The sequence below is a fragment of the Nesoenas mayeri genome (assembly GCF_963082525.1).
Source record: "Nesoenas mayeri genome assembly, chromosome: 13".
Lineage (NCBI taxonomy): Eukaryota > Metazoa > Chordata > Aves > Columbiformes > Columbidae > Nesoenas > Nesoenas mayeri.
The window spans coordinates 1,166,586-1,186,528 of NC_137550.1; the positions used below are offsets into that span (position 1 = coordinate 1,166,586).

A 19,943-nucleotide genomic window follows, 5' to 3' on the forward strand; every position below is an offset into this window, starting at 1 on the left:
GTGATCTTGTACCGTGACCCTGGGGAAAATGCTCAAAGCCGGGAGCGCAAAGTAAATATTTAGCTGGTTCGTCTCAGTGTTGATCTACAGGCAGAGGCTGAGTAGGTAGTTAACACTTTTCCCCCTGCGGCGTGCTCTCACAACTTGAGGTAATTTGGTGATTTGACAGCGTTTCTCCTTCACACTGAACATAAACAGGCGTTTGGCACATCTGCTGCATAAGTGCCGTGCTGCTGGAGGTGGGGTGAGGCAGCCAAGAGCTCTTGGCATTAGGGTACAGCATGCGGATGTCACTCTGAAAACCGAATTTCTGCAGTGCACCGGCCACACTGGAGTCTGGTTGTGGATAATCCCTTCTTGCTCTTGCGAAGCGCCAGCCAGTCGCCCGGAGCCCCGTGTGCCTTGGGCTGGACCGTGGGCGCGATGCTCTGCTCCCGTCCTCATTGCACGCTGCTGACCCGGCTCCATCCTTCAGCCACCCAAATGGCCCCGTCTGGATGGGGGAACCCGAGTTGTCCCACAATTAATTAATTTACTAGGAGAACCACCAATTCTCTAAGGCATCAGAATTCTTTTTTCTGTTTCCTTTTTCTTGTTGTGTTTGTTAATGAACGCATTCCATGTGCACATGGAAATATCCTGATGAGGCTTGAAGAGCCAAATTAAAGGAAAAAAAGCCTCTCATTTTGCACCAGCAGTTAGCTGATGAAATGTAAAGATGCAACGAGCTGATTAGTGATTCTGGTAATGTAATTAATGCTCTGTTCTTTCATACGTGCAGAGCTGGAGGTCGAGCTGAGTGCTCAGTGAAAATTTTCCCTGAATGGCGCAGTTCAATGCGCTTAAAGTTATTGCTCCCTAGTTATGATTCCTTCAGTAATTCCGAATTAAAGTTGATATGCTTGTAAACGAAAATCAGGGCATGCTTATTAATTACAAAGGCTGGAGAATTTGGTTGCAAGATGTGAATGTTAATGTGATTGAACCACCGCAGACTGGGCAGGAGAGGGACCGACAGCGAATGGGGGGGCTGAGAAAACACCTTGTGGGTGTCGCTTCTTCCAGGTGGTGCAATATTTTGGAGTAGATGAGCCGTCAAAGCAGGATCATGTGATGATCTTGAAGAAGCAGTGGGATAGTCTGAGAGCACGGGCTCTCCTGTCATTGCTTCTTTCCCTGCCGTGGGAATCTGCCCCATTCCCACCATGTTTATCGCTTTCTGTGTGTGGTTGTCCCCAGGAGCTCAGTGCAGAAGCGGCTGAGGAGTCGGTGGTGAGATGGCATCGCTCCCACCCTTCCATTGCTGGTGGAAGGGCCTGGCTGAAGTCCTCATCTCCGCTTCCCTGGCTGCTACAGACAACCAGCTTCGCGTAGTTCTGCTGTTACATCTTCTTAACATCTCAGCCGTCCTAAACCATTAACAAGATTCCCAGTCTGAAACCAAACTCAGATGAGCTCATTTTTGCATGCGACATGATTTTGGCACGGCCTCACATGAAACCTTTGTCTTGATTTTTTCTTTTTCTTCCCCTATTTTCAATAAACATCACATTAGCGAAGTATTAGCGCTGCCGCATTTGCCGTCATTGGTTTACCATAGATAACAGCATGGAGTGTTCTCTCCGTTTTGATTCAATAGTGCATGACAAGGGAATCCAATTTGTTCAGATTTAGATGACATGCCTCCAATTATGTAATTCCATTAGGAGGTGCCTGCAGCCAAGTCTGTGCTCTCCGTCTCGGCAGACATAACTCTAATGGGACGTGTTGCAATATTGCTGTGTGGTAAGCACAACTTTGATAGAGAGCACGACCTGTCTCTCCCAGTCGTGTTTGTGGGAATGGAGAAGATGAAAAATGGTCTAGCTGTACTTAGGGCTCTAATCTGGCAATAAGTTATGTCACTGCAGGAACAAAGCTTTGCAATGAAAGGTGAATTTGTAATGGCTATATATTTTATGTATTCAAAATCAGACAGTAAACGCAGCACTTTGAATATGATCTTGTATTCAATTCCATAAATGGAAGATATATTGGTTGCAGTTTTTCCTCTTGAATACTGCTTCAGATTCCTATATACTTGGGAATGTTGGATATTTATGAGAATATAAAGCAGTGGTGAAAACATAAGGCTAAATCTTAGCACAGATACAACTTGCTTTAAATTATTAATCTTTAGGAAGCATGATAAAAAAATCCTGCTATGCAAATTCTGCAGGACTGGGACTAGTGTACATACACATTACCATAGAGCTATCTAAATAATGTCTTTAAAATAATTCTGTAATACTGATGCAGACTTACAGTTTCTGCAGGCAGGAAAAGGCAGTTCTAGAGGCAGATCTGTCTCCCCGTGAAGCGGGATGTAACACCACTCATAAATAAAGCTGTTCAGATGAATTTACCATCACTTGCAAGCCAGAAGGTTTCTGCAGTGCCTTTGAGTACCATAGCTCAGACAGGGGTTGGTTGGGCTTAGTTCTGCGAGGGTTGGGAAGGGCTGGATGGGTGTGAGATGTGTTTTCAGTAGAGTATGCTCAGACCTGTGGAAACTGTAGACATTTAAAGGCATTTAATCACCGTAAAAAGGTTAAAGCATTGACAAGCATAAGAGATCTGTTGCTCTGCCTTGCCCAAGTTGGGTTGGACCTGCAGGCAGGTCTGTTCTGTGGAGCTGGGGTTTGAGCTGTTCACCCCATTTCTGTTAGCCAATATTAACTAGGGCTTGGCCGAACAGGTATTATTTAAATATATAGAAAAGCTCCCTAATCCTTGCTCTGGGGAAGTATGAGTGATACTATCTCTACTTTCACCACCTTTTGCAGTTCTTACTTGAATATATGAAAGAATTAGATAATGTTCTAGGTTAGAAAATGGGCATGCATATGTATACATCTCGAAAATCTATCTTCTCTGACTTTCTTTCCCCTTATTTATGTTGAGAGAGGAAGCCAGCAAACAATTTCAATGGATGAGGCATGCAATATCACCTTTCACATAAACAGGAAAAATATGCTTCCTCTGTTGATGTGATGAGACTAGGATGCATTTAAGTGTCTAAAGAAAGTGTCATATTGTTTAAAATAACGTGAAGAGAAGCCCAGTCTCAGTATGTTGAAATGAGTTATGGGGGTGCTGCTGTTTTAAAGATAGGATGGCGGAGATGTAGCTAAAGATCCTGCTTCTGTGCCCGAGCCCTGGCCCAAATTGCTGCTGTCGTGAGCCCTTTTGCACCCTCTGCTCTTGTCCTCGTCCCTGCTTGGATACTTTGCCAGAAAACCCCTCTCAGGTGGCATTTGGCAGTGCATTGATCCAGCCCCTCGGTGGATGGCTCAGCCTGCAGATATAACAGAGTGTATCAGCCTCAGGTTCAAAACCCAGTGTAATTCCGCGGGAATGAATTGTTCAGATAAATTGGGTAGAGCACAGTTTCTTAATCTGCTAAATGGGAAGAGACACCGCTGCCTGGCGCTTATTGGATTTTGTGCAATTTGGCAAGAAATTAGATTGTTTTAGATTAACCCCTCCAGGGATGGACACCTAGGAAGAGGCTGTTGTCGCTCAGACAGTTGATTTTCAGCTTTATTTATCGCAGCAATCCAGCTGTCGGTGTGACTGAGAGCAGAACCTGTGCCGCTGTGATACACTTCATCGTGCTCTGGAGCACCCGTTTGCTGAGTTTAAACGAGGAAGCATCGATTTGCTGCAAACCAGGCTGTGTACCCCAGCACGGCTGGTACCGGCCGGGGTTTGGGCTTCTCTCCTTGGGAACCAAATACTCAGACAGGTTTCCTTGGGTGTTCAGGGGCTCACTGGAGAGTGTTTGTGAAGGCATCTATGTTCCAGGGCAGGCTCTGCCCTTGGGTCTCTCCAGCTTTGCAAGCGCCCTGTTTGGCTCCCTTTAGGAAGAGGTTTTACAGGCGGGCTCAGAGCACCGCCCTGGGTCTCGCCATCATCGCCACCTCTGGATGCCAACGCGTCACTGGATTAAGTGACAACAAGCAAATCTGCATGCAAGAGTCAAAGCTCACGTGGGAAGCGCTTTTCTGGCTAGCAACATGAACCAAGTGTTGCTGGCTGCCTGCAGAGCTGGCGTTGGCCCCTCTTACCTCCAAAGCTCCACTCCTGGAAATGTTTCAGTGCAAAATGGGAAGAGTTTGGGGTCCGAAGGGGCTGTGCCTCATCTCGTGCTGCATCTCCCCGTGTCTGGGCTTTGCATGAGTAGTCCCACGTCCCAGAGGTGTCTGCACAAGGATGTCACCAGCGCTGTGCTTGGGCAGGGGTGCAGCCGGGGGGGTTCCCGTCCTCCCAGACCTAGATGGAAGCCAGCCTGGTGCTGACTCTGAGAGAAGGGGTGAGAGTGCTGAGAGCGGTGAGAGGAGGTGTTCAGCATATTATATTCTGGGACACCTTCCCAGAAAACATTTCCTAGTGGTTATTACAGCATTAATGCCATAAGCCTCGGTAGCAGCTCCCCTTTGCGATAGTGGAGATGAATGGAGCGGCGTATCAAGAAAGCTCCCCAAAATTAAGTAGAGCCCTAGCGTGTTAAATCAAGAGCCTGTTCAGCAAGGGCAGGACCTGCTCCTCAGCCCGTCAGGGACATAGCACAGCTGCACGGAGCAGGGACTGACAACCAAAAGCTCACCCTGTTTGTTGGTTGAGCTCCGGGGATGCCGCTGCAGCTCTCCCCCAGCGGCCACTGGACCCACGCTGATTCCTAGTGCTTTGTCTGAACTGGATTATAAGCTCCGCAAAGCAAGAACCACACATGGTGTAGTGCTGTAAACCCAGGAGATGAGTGGTCACCTGCTTCATTAGGCTCTGCATGGGGTTTACAGAAGAACCGTGCAAGCTACAGGACGGACCCAGGCTGAGCTGAGTCTCCTCTAAGCTGTGGCTGCATCCATCACTGGATAATGCTCAGACATGTCTGAGCACATGTGTGGAGCGGTGGTCAGCTGAAGGTGGCCCCAAGGTCTCCTTGTCCCCCTCTGCATTGTGTGACACGTGTGATGGTGTTCCCCTGTGTGGCTCCTGTTTCTTGAATTGTATTTTATTTTTTATAAGAGCGTGGAAATAAACCCGTGAAAGGGTAACTCTGGTCATAGGTGCTGGGTTTTTTTGCAGGATGGTAGACCAGCAAGGATGAATAGAAGAGCTTCTTTGCTCCTCTCTTATCCTCTGGTGATGTGGGACTTGGCACAGATGTGTCCCTAAAGGACACTCATCCCATCCTGTCCCTTCGCCTTGGGCTGCAGAAGTCACCAGAAGGGAAGAGGAGGAAATCTGGGGGATTATAACTGATATGAGTGGGATTTGCTGAGGCAGCTGCTGAGATAAACAAATTAAGTCCTTCATTGAGATGGAGGTAGCAAGGTCACCTCTTTGCTGCCTCGAGTAGTGCAGTTCCTCTTTAGCCACCTTTCATCCCTTCATCCTTTTTCCAAGACAAGTGCTCTCCAGGTTCTTACCTGCCGTGCTTTTGGGGTGTATAAAGTTGTGCTCTGGTTTGTTTCCTCATTGGAAACTTGGGGTATGTTTGCTTGGAAGAGGACAACTTGTGTTCAGTTTCTACTCCCAAAGCTGCGCTCCCAGCATTGAAAGGGTTGCTATGGTTCAGATGGATAGGAGAGATGCAGTAGAGGCAGGACTTGAAGCTCGCTGGTTGGTGAACTGTAAATTTGAGCTGGAAAATGTGGCTGTACTGTAAAATTCAGGACACCATCTGTTTCATTGCTTGCTTGCAGTAACATTTGTACTTGATAATTAAAATGTCACACACATTAGCCAGAATAATCCATGGAGGAGTAGAACTGTGTCTTCTAAAAATCATTCAAGAGATGCTCACAGATAGGAAGGATGCTGTTTTGAACCATCTCTCACTGCTCACAGAGGAGAGCGTTTTGCCTTTTTTTCTGTACATATATTTTGAGGAGGAGTGTGGAGGGATGGGAACAATGGCAGATCCTTTTGGGAGGAGCTGTGAGTCTCAACCCTGGAGGCTTATTACCATCCCTGGTTTATTTCACTTGATGTTGTTGGTCATGCTGGGGCTGAGCTCCTGGTTTTCTTCTTGGCTGTAGTAGGATAGATTTGGCTTCAGCTACAACCAGCTTGTTTCTAAGGGCACCTGAGCTAACCTAAGCGAGACTTTTCCAGCTGGCATGGCCAAGGGTTCAAAGTGCCATCTGCGTGGCTGGCTGTGGATGGGGAGTGCCGGGAACTCAGTCTCAAGGACCACAGCGAGACACTGCTCGGAGAAAGGTCAGGGCCTGACGCATGTTTGTGTTGCCTTCCCTGCGAGAGAACCAGAGCAAAAGCCAAAGCAAGCGGTGCTGTCTGTGGGCAGTGGAATCGAGTGGTTTTTGCGGAGCAGCGCCAGCCCTCGCCCCTTTGGCTGGTGCAGAGGACAGCCGGGCTCCTCTCCCTGCCAAGCCCTTCGCCGCGGCCTCGCTCAGTCCAGGTGCCAGTTTGGCTGAAGTTTGCTTCGTGGCACTGAAAAGATGCAAAACCTGTGTTTGGTTTTTTGGCTATCCTAAACCAGAATTTTGAATGTCTTAATGCTACATATTAATTGACAGTATAGGGGGCATCTGTGCTGGATGTGCAGTCCCTGACCCCAGGAAAGCATCTGATGATGCTCTGCCAGCTCAGCCTCTGGTTCCCGGGTGTCACACACTTGGACCGTGTAGCTGGTCCTGCTCAGAGCGCAACACCACAGGAACCTCCCTGTGTTGGTTCAGGGTTGTGTAAGACGCGTTTTCCATAAACGTAGATTTTTGAAGGGTGTCGTCCTAACTAATTCATACTAAGTAAAATATGCTTTTGCTAAATGCTTGGGGTGGAGCTAGTGGACATGGGAAAGGGGATGTCCTGCACATCTTGTAATGATGGCAAAGCCTTGCTTAGCTGATATAAAGCCCCTCCCAGCTGAGCTTTGACACAACAAATAGATCTACGGGGTTCTATTAGAAATGCACTCTGCTATTCCATGAAAATTTTAAATCCAGTTATGTCAACTACGTGTGAATAAGATTTTTAAAATCCCGGTCTGCTGGAAGACGTTTGTATCCCAGAGCTTTACGGTGCATCGCTGTGTGCGATCAGTAGCTAGTCAAGATTAGAGATTAAGTCTGTGGAGGAACTGCAGCGAGCACTTCAGACGTGATCCCCAGCAAGCAAGGTGCTTTCTGGGCTGTGTCCTGGCTTAAATCAAACATTTTGATGCCATCCCAGCGTCCATGCAGACCTTCTTGTACCTCAGACCTCAAGATGTATCCCTGTAAGAGCAGGTCCTGTGCTTCTGCCAGGAGACTGTATTGTAATGTGTGATAGAGGGCTTAAAATATTCTAATTGTCTGCTTTGAAATTACAGTTTTGTTCCCTGGAGTAGAAAAGTGAGTTTAAATCATTAACGCCACAAGTCTCAGGGATGATTACGGAAATGTTTGCAAGTGACTTAATCAGTATAGTTTGTCTGAGTGGCCCATTTTAATATTATTGCACTGATTAAGTTTTCTTAGCTAATATGTGTTTCATTTCCAATTCAATTAAATGAGAATCCCCTTCCATTACATGATATTACTGAAGTACCCTAGTGGGGCAGGAGCACACTTGGTATTTTCAATTGATACAGATTTCTTCATTATATAGTCTCATGGTACTAAATGAAATCAATGAAAGCTAAAATTAAAATTGTAGCAAGTTGCAGCTGTAAATACATGGTCCGTTCCTCAGTCCCTCTTTTAGCAGTAGACTGAGAATATACTAGTATCAGTTCATTAATTAAATTTCAGAGACTTTTTCAATAGATGTCTGCCTTTGACAAATTTTTAGAAAGCCTAGGAAGGATTTTCCTTGGATTTCTATATGCCCAGTGATCATGATAAGCAAAATATAAGGGGCATTAATGTGCCTTTTTTATACGCTATATATCCCCACTTTAGCTTTTAAAAGCACTTTCGTGTAACCTATCATGGGATATATTAACTGGCATATGGAAGATTATCTGCAAATGGCTTGTGAAGGAATTAACATCAGCCTTACATTTTTTCACACGAGCCAAACCTTCTCCTTTTATGTATTATTGAAGAGAATTGATTGAGCTCTGATACAGTAACAAATGATTTTATAAATACCTCTCTGGAGTTAATTCCCCGTTGTCAGATACGCAGAGCTCTTGGAGCTGATCGTATGATCTTCTTGAGAGATCCAAGGTTTCTCCAGCGTTGAGACGAGGATCTTCAGTAGCACGTACTTTCATTGGGAGGTGTTTTACTACAATTCAAGCAGCGATTAGCAAATTGCAATGAGCGCTCAGGAACTAAAACAAATCACAACTGCTAACACACATTCCTGCATTCCTAAAAAAGACAAATGCACGCGTCAAGCTGAGAGGGGAGCCCTCTGCACCCTCTTGCTTCTGGATCGTATCGGCAACAGAACTCACGAGCGAAGGGCGCGGAGTTCAGGGATGTTCTGCTCCATGTGCACCCCTGGGTGGGTGGTGGGTGGCAGGAGCCATGTCCCAGCCCAGGGGGACACGAGGGAGATTCAGCACAGCAGCCCATCTCACGTTTCTGCGTTTGTGCTGCTCGGCTCAGCCGCGTGTCGGGCTCGTGCCGCCGCTTGCACGCTCGGGGCACGGCGGAGCCTGTCTGAAGTGTGGCTTTTATTGAGTTATTAACAGTATTTTCATCTCGTCAGAGACTATGTGTGGCTTAGCACATTTAAGACATAGCTAAGATATATATGGATATAAGGATAAAGCTTTTTCGTTAATATTAAATACATGCTTTTTATAAACAAGAGCCTGGATTTTTTTTGTTATTATTTTTTTAGAGTATTATAAATAGTTTAGCATAGGTATTCCGGCTCCATAAGTGCAATGAAAATGTTAGCCTTGGCATATCAATCCTGCTTTACAGATGACTGTAATTTCCTGAATGTCAAAACTCCAAATTTTTCTACTAAGCAAACTTTTCAGTGGCAAAATAGATTGCCTTCATAATATATCATTGTGTGTAAGAGAAAATGAAATCTTTATGTACTGTATTATGAATCAATGAGGCATTAAGATTCTTGGAAGGGTGACTGGACTCTGGAAAATGAAAAACTGCCACTATTCCCTCTCTGTAAACCGCTGCTTATGGAGTGTAGGCTTTGCAAACCTCCATCTCCTCCACCACAGAAATATCAGTTACAAGTTGAAACCAGTTCCTGCAACGGCATTTAGATAGGGTGAATCCTGCTGTAAAGATTTGATTTATAGCAACATCCTGTGGTTTTTCGCCAACTCTTTTGCAGTGGCCTCCTTTTAGCTTTGGGAGGTCTGCTGTGCTTTTTAATGAATCCCTAAGAGCTCTGTGAATGGGGAGGTGCTGTATCGTGCCTGGAAGATGCTGCGTGCCGTGGCTCGGGGAGATGGGACATCCTGGGGACAGGGACAGTTCCTTGTGCTGGGAGTAGGAAGGTACTTTCTGTGGGCTTTAGAGCTTGGTTTTTCAAAAGACATCGCTCACACCTTGAGCTTTTCCTAGTGTGTATTAAGGGTGAGATCAGCTCTGCGTCCTGTTTTGTGAGGGATAATCACTTTTAGCAAGAAAAGCACTTTCCAGCCCTTGTGTGCTGCCAAGGCCAGTGTCACAAATCCAGCATCACCCATACTGCGGCTCATTATCTAGGACAAGGAGTAATGTTTTTAAGCTAATAAGATGGGAGATTCACGCTGGACATGAAGAATAAATTGTTTACAATGAAGGTGGTGAAGCACTGGCCCAGGTTGGCCAGAGAGGTGGTGGATGAACCATCCCTGGAGACATCCCAGGCCAGGCTGGACGGGGCTCTGAGCAACGTGAGCTGGTGAAGATGTCCCTGCTCATGGCAGCAGTTGGACTGGATGAGCGTTGAAGGTCCCTTCCAACCCAAACTGTTCTATAACTCTATCACCTAGCAAGAAGGAAGAATGGCATGCTCTTATGCTGATGCTCCTCTGCCACCTTCTCTGTCCTTCAGTTTTACCCACCACGTGCAGCTCGGGGGGTCTTGGCACCACTTCTGCCCTTCATCCAGTTGCCTATGTCATACAATTAAGCTAACAAGGTGGGAAGCTTTGCTGTTCTGGGCAGGTTGTGGTGGGAGATGGGTGTTTCCAAAGGGCAGTTCAGCCCTTTTCCCAGCAGGTCGGGTGGGTGGGAAGGGTTTTGGCCCCTCTGCCCGGCATTTCTACCCTTTCCTGTGCCAGTCTGTGGTGTGGAGGCGGTGGATTCGGGACTGGCTCCAGTGGCTGAGTCACTCGTCTGTTTGCCGAGTCTAAAAATGGAAACCTGCTTCTCTTTTTATGCACCACAGAAAAAAAAAATAAAGTAAAAAGACCACTGTTGTTGCTGAATTGGTTGTGAGCAATGGTATCCTGCAGAGATCTTAATAATACAGGCAATTATGAAATTAATACCACTCTGGCAAATCTGCAGGGCAGCTCTCCCCTCTGCAGGCGATGCTGTGGACAATTAGTTTGTGCGTGAAGGCCGCTGGGAACATGTGCGTGTGTGAGGCTGCATATTTTTTACTTATTTAAAGCCTTATTTTCATTATCTTTGTGTACATGCACCATGCCTGCACATATATGAACACATACCTTGAGCTGCAAAGTGTTAAATCGCTGCCGCTTTCTGTGCCTGAAATGCTTATTTTCTACAGATCTTTCCTATTTGATAACTTCACGGGCAATGACGGGCTGGTGTAATTGCCATTCTTGCAAAATCCAGCTCCTTTTTATGGGTTCCTCTGGCAGTTTTCTCTTGCCGCTGTTACTGTGGGTAGGCTGCTGGCTCCCTACCCCCACCATTAGTGTTTCTAGACAAAACATCTCTGTGATTCATTGGGTGCTGATAGAAGTGAAAACATAATGATTGCTTAGAGGAAATGTAAATTTACATTTGCTAACGGCTTTAATTCGCAGTTCTGAAATACTTATCTCGTTCCCTCCCGGGCCCTTGTTCGGAGCTAATGCACGATTCTCCTGTGCCACCCTGAGACCCCGACTACAGGAATATGGTCTGCATGCTTGTAGTTTTGCAGGCTGCTGCAGAGAAATAAATGTGTTTGTTCCCTCTCCTTCTTCTCTGCCTCCCCATAATCCTTATACTTCACTTCTTTAATGAAGAAGTCATTTGTTCATCTAGATTTTGCTGTACTTTTCATTTTGGATGAAGTGGAGCTGGAAGTTTAGTTTAATTTGCATTATTATCATAGAATGGTTTGGGTTGGAAGGGACCTTCAAAGCTCACCCAGTGCCCCCCCTGCCATGAGCAGGGACGTCTTCACCAGCTCAGGTTGCTCAGAGCCCCGTCCAGCCTGGCCTGGAATGTCTCCAGGGATGGTTCATCCACCACCTCTCTGGGCAACCTGGGACCACGTTTCATCACCCTCATTGTAGAGAATTTCTTCCTCATGTCTAGGCTGAAATTGAATGAGAAAAGGTCTCGTAAGAACAAGTAGGACCCAGCCTGGGGCCTGTTTGCTTGGAAGGTGCTGTATTTGGTCACTGGGGAGAGGAGAGGAGCAGACCTGCTCCAATAACCCTGCTCTGTGCTCACCTCCTTGCCATCTCTGCGACCACAGACAGAGAGGACCTGGTGTGGGAAGCCGGGCTGCAGATCTGGCGAGAAAGGCAGCTACGCAGCCTCCATGGGACACGGAGCATGAGATCTTCTCCTGGAGGCTCCCCGGGGAGCACAGCAGCCTCCCTTGCTCCTCTTCTGCTGAGGGATGGGCCCGTAGCTCTTGTCTGCAGGGCTGGGAGCAGAGAGGAGCGCTGTGGGAAGCCCCGGCTGATGCTTCTCGGCTGCTGCCGTTGCCATCCACATCACTGATGCGAAGCATCTGGGACCAATCTGGTGCAGATACAAACATTTGAATCCCAGCGCTGCATCAGTAAGCTTGCCAAGTATTTTGGCCTCGTCTCTGAGCTGTGTTGCGGGAGCATCTCTCGGCAGGAAAGAAGTATTCCCATTTCGGGGGTGTTTCCAAGTGTGCGTGGCTGAGGCAAGAGAGGCTGTCACCAGGATGCTCACCCCTGTCCTTTTAATCATGTCTCTAGGTGACAAAGTTCGTTAAGAATCAGTATGAGTCACAGTATTAAATGAACATTTTGCTGCTCTCGGAGCAATCTCCAAACAGATGCCTGCCTCCAACAAATAAGGCAGCAGGGGTATTTCTCTTGGAGGAACAATTTGCAGTATTAGCAAATCAGATTCTCAGTGGGCCACTCTTGATGGGAATTAACCTCACCTACTGGGAATGAAGCACTCTCAGCGCCTGACGTGGCCTAATTGAGTTTGACTTCTTGTAGAGACGCGTTGGGCGTGATTGATCGGGGGGGAGACCCTCTGCTGAAGGTTAAAATCTATCAGCACATTCGGAGCTGCACGGGGAGGGTTTTAAGAGCAGAGCAAGAAATGTGAGACTCGTGCTGTTGGCGTTCCTGACCTTCCATCATTTTCCGCGACTCTGCTGTCAGATTATCCCGAGTGGAGATGTTCTGTGGGGCGAGGGAGGAGCGGAGGAGCCAGCCTGCAGCAGTGTCAGCTCACAGCTGGGAGCAGCGGAGGAGGAGATGGGATCTTGGACCCGTGCATGGGGCCACTGTGTGGAGGCATCTTCCTCTGGTCGGATCAGCTGTGTGAGAGAAGTTGACATCTCAAAAAAGAAAAACCCAAATTGCTCAGCTTGTAAAAGAGCAAGTATGTGACTGTTCTTTTATAAATGAGCTCTGTGGATTTTTATTCAGATGAGCAGTTTATGGAGAGGGTGGGAAAGACACTGATTGTCCTGCTGCTCGCTGGTTTTGGTGATTGTGCATTGTTTCTGGTGTCGAAGCACCAACCCTGTGATTATTTTTCTTTTTTCAGTAGCTCAGTCCTTAATCCTTTGCATCAAGTGCACAATCTCTACTGCAGGCTTTTATTTCATTTTATTTGCTTTCCTGCTGCACGCGTTACCTACGTGATCTGTCCCTTTGCCCCCACCCCTCCAGAGGGAACTTGCCTTTCAAAATACCTGTCTTCACCTGGCGCATAACTTGGTTTTGTACTGCCCTGTTAGTGCACCACAAAGTCCTTAAGCTGGGGAAAAAAAATCCCTCAGAATAGAAAACATTCCCAGATCTTCCTTCCTCCCCCATCTCCACCCATTGAGATGGGGACACTTGTGTAAAATTGCCTCCCATTCATTGCACAAACCTGCCTGCGTCTCCAAACCATCCCAGCCAGGCTTGCCATCTGGATGAGCCTGGCCTAAGTGCAAAGCAGCCTGCTTGAGCCAGCTTGAAGGATAGCCTTAGTTTTACTGGGAGAATGGGACTGTCCCAATACATTGCCTGGAAATCACGGCTCTGCGTCCCCAGCCTGTGCTGTAGCTGTGTGTTCCTGGGTTAGTTTGCCCCAGGGCACGGTCAGAAGGAGAGGTCGGTGTGTTCCCAGGGCTGCAGTGCTCCCTGTGCAAACGCTGTAGTTTCTTACCCTCTGTAGCCTCCAAAGCCCTTCTTCTTACAGCCCCGTTTCTCAGCAGAAATGAGAAAAGGTCACTCAGTCCCTCGCCTCCTGATCCATACACTAATGGATGTAATGGTGAGTGGATGTTTAGCTTTCAGCTCCCCTCTACAGCTCCTTACCTCATCGCTCCATCAAGCCAGGCTCAGGTTTCCAGGCTGAAGGCCTGGCAGCTGCCAGCGTCTGACCTCCAGCCTTCCTCTACCTCAGCAAGCCATTAAACAGCGCGGCAGCCCCTGTCCTCTGGCAGGGATCGATACTCCCCGGCCTCAGCACCAGCGCGGGTTTTGACCTGAAGGGGCTGAGATGTGCTGAGCTGGAGCCAGCCCTGCTTGTGGTCCCCGTGGAAATGGCACCCGGTGGGACCACGCAGAGTTCCTCAGAGCTTCCCCATCGGGGTTAAGGTGCTCTGGGAGCAAGTGCAGGAGTTAAAGCACCTAGACAATTCTCTGGTGAGCCCTTCGCTGCTCTCAGCCTCTCAGAGTGGGTGCTCAGCTGCCAATGGTCCGTTTTGCCAGGTCTCTCGTGGCACAGCAAGGAAAAGGGAAGGGAGCTGCAAGCCTTCCCCTGGCTCTCCATCCACAGGTTGGGCCATAACCCCTCTCTCTCTGCATCGCCTGGTTCGCTGCTGCTTTGCGGTCCTGCTTTGCGCAGCTGGGGCAGTGGGGTTGGGATGGGATGCGCTCTTACTTCAGGAGGTTCTGACCCTTTTTGATGCCTAAGCAAAGTCACTCCTTCCTCACCTCCTTTCAGCAGAGCAGCTCCACACACAATGAGCCTCCTGGGCATCGCGGTGTGCATAGCTGGATATCCCTTTCCTGGCAGTCCTTCTGGGCTCTAAAGTCTCTGGCTTTACTCAGTGCTGTCATCCCCTGGGGTTTCACACCTCCTCACTTTGACTTCCATTTTTTTTCTTTAATGTTGCATTTCGAGTCTTGCTACAAGGGTGCTTTTTACAAAAATCGTTAGACTGGAAAAAAGAGTTCTTATTCAGCCCCTGCGCTGGGCAGAGGTGGGGAAGAGGCCGGCACAGATGCACTGTGTGACCACAGAATTATCCTTCAAAGTGAGCAGATGGCTCAGTCTAAATAAACCCCTCAGAGAAATTCACGGAGGTCTTTGAGGTTTCAGTTTGCTCTGTATTTTCTCCAGGGGCTGTGCAGGAAGGAGAGAGGGAGCTGCTCTGGGCTGAGGAACCGGACAGCTGAAAGCAGGTCTGTCCACTGCCAGCACACGTTTCTTGGTCCCTTTCAGCAAAAAACATCTCAGCAAAAGTCAATGTCAGGCAGGGACTTGCACTGTCCCCCCAGGCTGGCACGCATTGCTCCCATGTGGGGTCTGAGGGATGCTGACATGGAGCAGCAGCACTTGTGCAGGAGGAGGAGGAGAGAGCATCTTCATGACCATGCTGGTTATTAAAGTGCCCTGGGATCTTCCATGGGGCATTTGCGTGGCAGCACCAGCACCCCAGAGGTGCTGCCTGTGCTGGGTCAGTCAGAGGGAGCTGCGGTTCAGCCTGTGGGTGAAATACGGTATTTCTGGCACCACAGGTGCACAGGGGCATGTGGCAGCTGGCGTGCTGGGAGGATGCAGCGTGAGGGCTGGCGTTGCTGCGGCTGTGGGGAGGCCGAGCACATCTCTTCTCCTCTCTCCATCCTTGACTTCCAGCACATCACCCTGCCTGTCTGTGCCATTTTCCCGTTTGTCTTGTCCCACCCTCAAGTAGGAGCATCAGAGCACCAAGAAAGCCCACATTTCACACCCCAGTGGACAACTCGAGCTGTTAGCTCGGCATTTGTCTGACGGGATCCTCTGACCTTTCCTGAGCAACTCTGCGGTAATGGATTGTGTGTAGATAATTCACAACTCCCAAAAATGCTCTTGCTTCAACCTTGCAGTGGTGTGACGAGCAGATTGGGTGATGCAGCATGTGGAGCAAACTCAACGTCGTGGGACTGTTTGATCCCCGTATTCCTCAGGGAATAGCTGTGTGCACGGAGATACCAAAAGCAAGTGACTGTCACAGCATCTCACACTCCTGATGGCTCCAGGGTCAACCTACTTTCTGAGTTGCCCACGAGTTCCTTTTGTTCTCTGCTTCATAGGCATCCAGCTCAGTTTTATTAGAAAACCTGCGTTTCTCATGAGTGCAGCTCCTTAAGTCAGAGGGATGATTCACAGTAAAGTTTGAGCTCTACCTGCAAACATGTTATCTCAGGCTCTGAAGCACAAGCTTCAAGAAATGGGCAAGAGCTCAACACCCCCTTGTTAAGGCAGCAGAAAGAACAAGCGGTTACGTACAGAGCTAAAAATAATTGCAAAACTTTGAGTCTTCCAGTTGCAGCAGAAGGATGCTGTAAGCACTGCTGGCCGAATCCATCTCTGGCAAGGCTTTGACTTGACGATGCGTTAAAGCTTTTGTGACTTTTTGAAGCTCAGTTCAGATAAACGCAGAGCAGTGTGGCTGCTTTTCTGGAGCTGACATGATTTCTAACTTGGATGAGAATGGCTTAGGGCAAAACCAAAAGCCGGTGTTCCCAAAAGGAACGTCACCTTTTTCTGTAGAATTTTAACAGGGAAACTTAAGAAGGGGAGAAGTGCACAAAATAGCTGAGATTGGCCCAGCAGCTGACAAAGTGTCTCTCTGTAAGTCGTGTCCTCAAAGCAGGTTTCATCTGGGAAATAACAACATGGTAAAAATAACAGACACAAGCCTGTTCACAGGGAGCCGTGCTCAGGCCAGGTAGGATACAGGCTCCATCCAGGGCATCCCATAAGCATCCTTGCCCATGGCCTGGCTGCCTGAGCGCGGGGTGCCGGAGGGAGCCCAGACACCTCCACACACACGGCAGAGCCCAGTGAGCATCTTTACTCAGCCTCTTCTCCCCCATCTCCCTCGACTACGGCGTTTTCCCCTGGCAGGCGCTGATGGAGATATCTGCCCAGCTGAGGCCGCCGGCCACCTGGGGTGATAGTGATCCATTGCAGCGAAGTTTCTTCTGACAACATACAAGTTTTTATTCATTCTTTTGTTTTTTACAACAGCAGCCAAGGGAGGGAGGCGCTTTGTCACTGCCTGAGACCAAAAAGCACAAAGGGAGAGCAGCTGAAGAGTTTGAGCTATGATAAAGTGCTCGCTGTATCGATCTTGGCTCAGGATTTGTTTCCCTTCTTGCATTAACTCCCCATCGATTGCTGTGATGACCTTATAGCATACGGTTTTGTTGGCCTTGTCCCTTAGCCAGCAGCCCTCCCATGGCCCGCTCCCCTCCCAGCCTTGCCGGACTGCTGACGGGCCACGTCGTACAAGGTGCTCTGGGGTAAGCGGAGCTTTGCTGGTGCCTCTTCCATCATCAGAGGTTTGTTGCTGTATGTTAGTTGCTATAATTAGCACTGAGTTTAGTGCTACATAGCACTAAGTAGTTATTGCTTGAGGATCAGGTCATTATTTTAGCGCAGTATCCCAATATATGAGACCCAAGCGCAAAGAGTTAAAGAAGGGGCTTGAGTTTGCCCTGCAGATGCTCCGTTTCCCCATGACGAGGACCCGCACAAGGCTGTGTCACTGCTGCGTCAAAGGAGCCTGGTGCACAGGAGTGACCAGGGTCAGCTCCGGCTGGCTGGGGTGACAGTGCTCATGGAAAGGCCTTTGCCCTGTTGGGTTCTCCAGCACAACCAGAGACCTGCTGAGATGACACGGAGTGAAACTCTTTCTGCCTTTGCAAGGGACAACATGAGGTTGGTGGCTGCTGCTCCAGGTCCGTGACATGAAAGTCAGCTTTGTCCTTGCTCCCTCTTAAGTCCAGCTTTCACAGTGAAATCATTTAATGATGCTTGTGGAGAAAAGTACCTTCCTCAGAGTCACAGTGTGGGCTTTGGCACCCACTACCTTGCAAACCTGCAGCCAAAGCCCTCCGAGCTGGGGAGCGGCACCAGGACGAGTGTGGGGACAGCAATGGTGCCAGTTGCCATGTCCTGGCTCTCTGAGCGTGAGGTGCCACTGATTCTGCACTGGGCTCCTTGACTGTATTTGGTTTTGCAAGTTTATTGTACTTTATTTAATTATTTATGAGCTTGGATGCTCTAAATGGGAAGAGGAATGGCAACTGTCCAGGTTTCCTTTACCATGTGCTGTTGGATGCTTTCGGTGCTCGTGATTCACTTTTTAGTTCACCCAGAGACAATTTTCTGTAAAACATTGACATCTAGTGGCTTTTTTGCCAAAGGAAGTGATAGGGAACAGAAGACGGCTGCGGGATGGCCAGTCACGCTGCAATTCAAGAATGCAAATAACTGTCCCTTCTCCTCCTTGCACAGCACCGAGGACACGGCAATCACAGCCTGGGGGCTCAGGGCTCCCAGGCGCACATTCCTTGGTGTCCTCATCCTGGAGGAGTGGCCTTCCCCGGCAGGAGAATTTGCTTATTGAGCTACTTTAAGTCCATTTCCTTAAGCAGATCGCTGTTATCCTGACAGTGTACCTCCAGCATCATTGCTGAGGTCGTGGTCATATTAAAGGAGGTGTGAAGAGCTTGGTGTATATGGCTTCAGGCTGCTGACAGTGGAAAACAGTGTTTGACGGTGGATATTAATGTGTGACGCAGAGTCATCTCTTAATGGTACACAGAAGGTTGAACTTGCAGCTTTTCCAGCTGGCAGCCTGATAGGTTTCCCTGCAGCAGCGTGTCCCCCACGTGTGCCACCCTCCTGTTGCTCCAAACCAAAGCCAGCACCTCCCTTGGAAATGTTTTCTCTTACAAAAACCTGTGATGAGTCCTTTAATTTCCTGTTATTCACGTATCTCTCCTCTCTCATCGTTGCAGCACTGCATCAGGTGAAGGCAGGAGGATAATACAGGATTTGCAAGGGCTTTATTTCAGTGCAAATGGGTTGGGGCTTCTAGGTACATCCTGTGTATCTGGCCTGCAAAAGGAAATGTCTTCCTTAGAGCTGGAACGCTGCGCTGGGGCTCACGCAGCCAAGACCCACAGCTGCTCGTCAGGAAAGGTGGCACCAGCAGTTTTTTGCAGGCTACATAAACTGGTCAGTCCTGCTGCATAAGGAAAATAAAAAAGCCAGAGCTACTATACCGTCCTTGGGTTGAGGCTTCCATCCTGGCAGATATTTTGATTATTCTTCCAAGATCTGTTGAGGCACCTGGCAGGACCGTGTAGCCACATGTGCAACTACACAGAGGGGAACGTGGGGTTCCCTTCCACCTCTGTAGAGGCAAAACTCACTAAGCCAGATATGTGCAGGTAGATATAACCATCCCGCTGCCCCCGGGGAGTTTGTTGAGCCATCCTTCACCCCCGAGAGGAGAGCATGCAGAGCAGCACTCTGCAGCAGGGCTCCTGAAAGCCTCTTAAGTGCATCTTCAAGTTTCTATTGATTTTGAACATTAATGCACTGTGTGCTGGAGACACGCGGGACTAAACGCTCTGCCTTCCTCTCCCTTCGGCAGGAATTTCTACTACATCACCATCCTGCGTGACCCCGTGTCCCGATACCTGAGCGAATGGAGACACGTCCAGCGAGGAGCGACGTGGAAGGCGTCCCTGCACGTTTGCGACGGCCGGTCCCCAACCACCGAGGAGCTGCCCAGCTGCTACGCGGGGGACGACTGGTCAGGCTGTTCTCTGCAGGAGTTCATGGAGTGCCCCTACAACCTCGCCAACAACCGCCAGGTCCGCATGTTGTCCGACCTCAGCCTGGTGGGATGCTACAACCTGTCGGTCATGCCCGAGGAGCAGAGAAATAAGGTTCTCCTAGACAGTGCCAAGGAGAACCTGAAGCGGATGGCCTTCTTCGGCCTGACCGAATTTCAGCGGAAGACTCAGTATCTCTTTGAGAAGACTTTCAACATGAACTTCATCTCCCCGTTCACGCAGTACAATAGCACAAGGGCCTCCAGCGTGGAGATAGACCAGCAGACTCAGCAGCGCATCGAGGCCCTCAATTTTTTAGACATGGAGTTGTACGATTATGCAAAAGACCTGTTTTTGCAGCGGTACCAGTACATGCGGCAGAAGGAGCACCAGGAGGCGCGGCGGAAACGCCAGGAGCAGCGCAAGATCCTGCGGGCGAAGCAAGCGCGGCGGAGGGAGCGGGGAGACAACAGCTCCAGCACTGACTACACGGGGAACGTGGAGCGGTGGCGGCGGTAGTGGGGGGACCCGCCGGACACCCGCAGCCAAGCAGAACCCGACCCACGAGCGGGAGACGAAAGAGGAGTCCGAACAGATCACGCTTCTCACGGGTTCGGAGCAAAAAGAGGTTAAAACGTTGCCTTTGCAGTTGCCTTTGCAGTAAATGTCGTACTGTACGCGGAACGCTTAATCTTAGCGTGTAATTAAATTGTCCTTTTTAGGTTTGTTGGATTATTTATGA

At 48.9% G+C, this 19,943-nt stretch overlaps 1 protein-coding gene across 1 annotated transcript in view; it reads left to right on the plus strand.

The window, feature by feature from the left end:
• HS6ST2 (heparan sulfate 6-O-sulfotransferase 2) overlaps nt 1-19,720 on the plus strand; it is a gene marked incomplete at both ends in the record, with an annotated part of 132,655 nt that extends 112,935 nt beyond the window's left edge. Inside the window, one exon of the mRNA XM_080352686.1 lies at nt 19,018-19,720. Coding sequence (XP_080208812.1) covers nt 19,018-19,720 — 703 coding nt within the window. The remainder of the gene's footprint in view (nt 1-19,017) is intronic.
• Nucleotides 19,721-19,943: the final 223 nt, after the last annotated feature.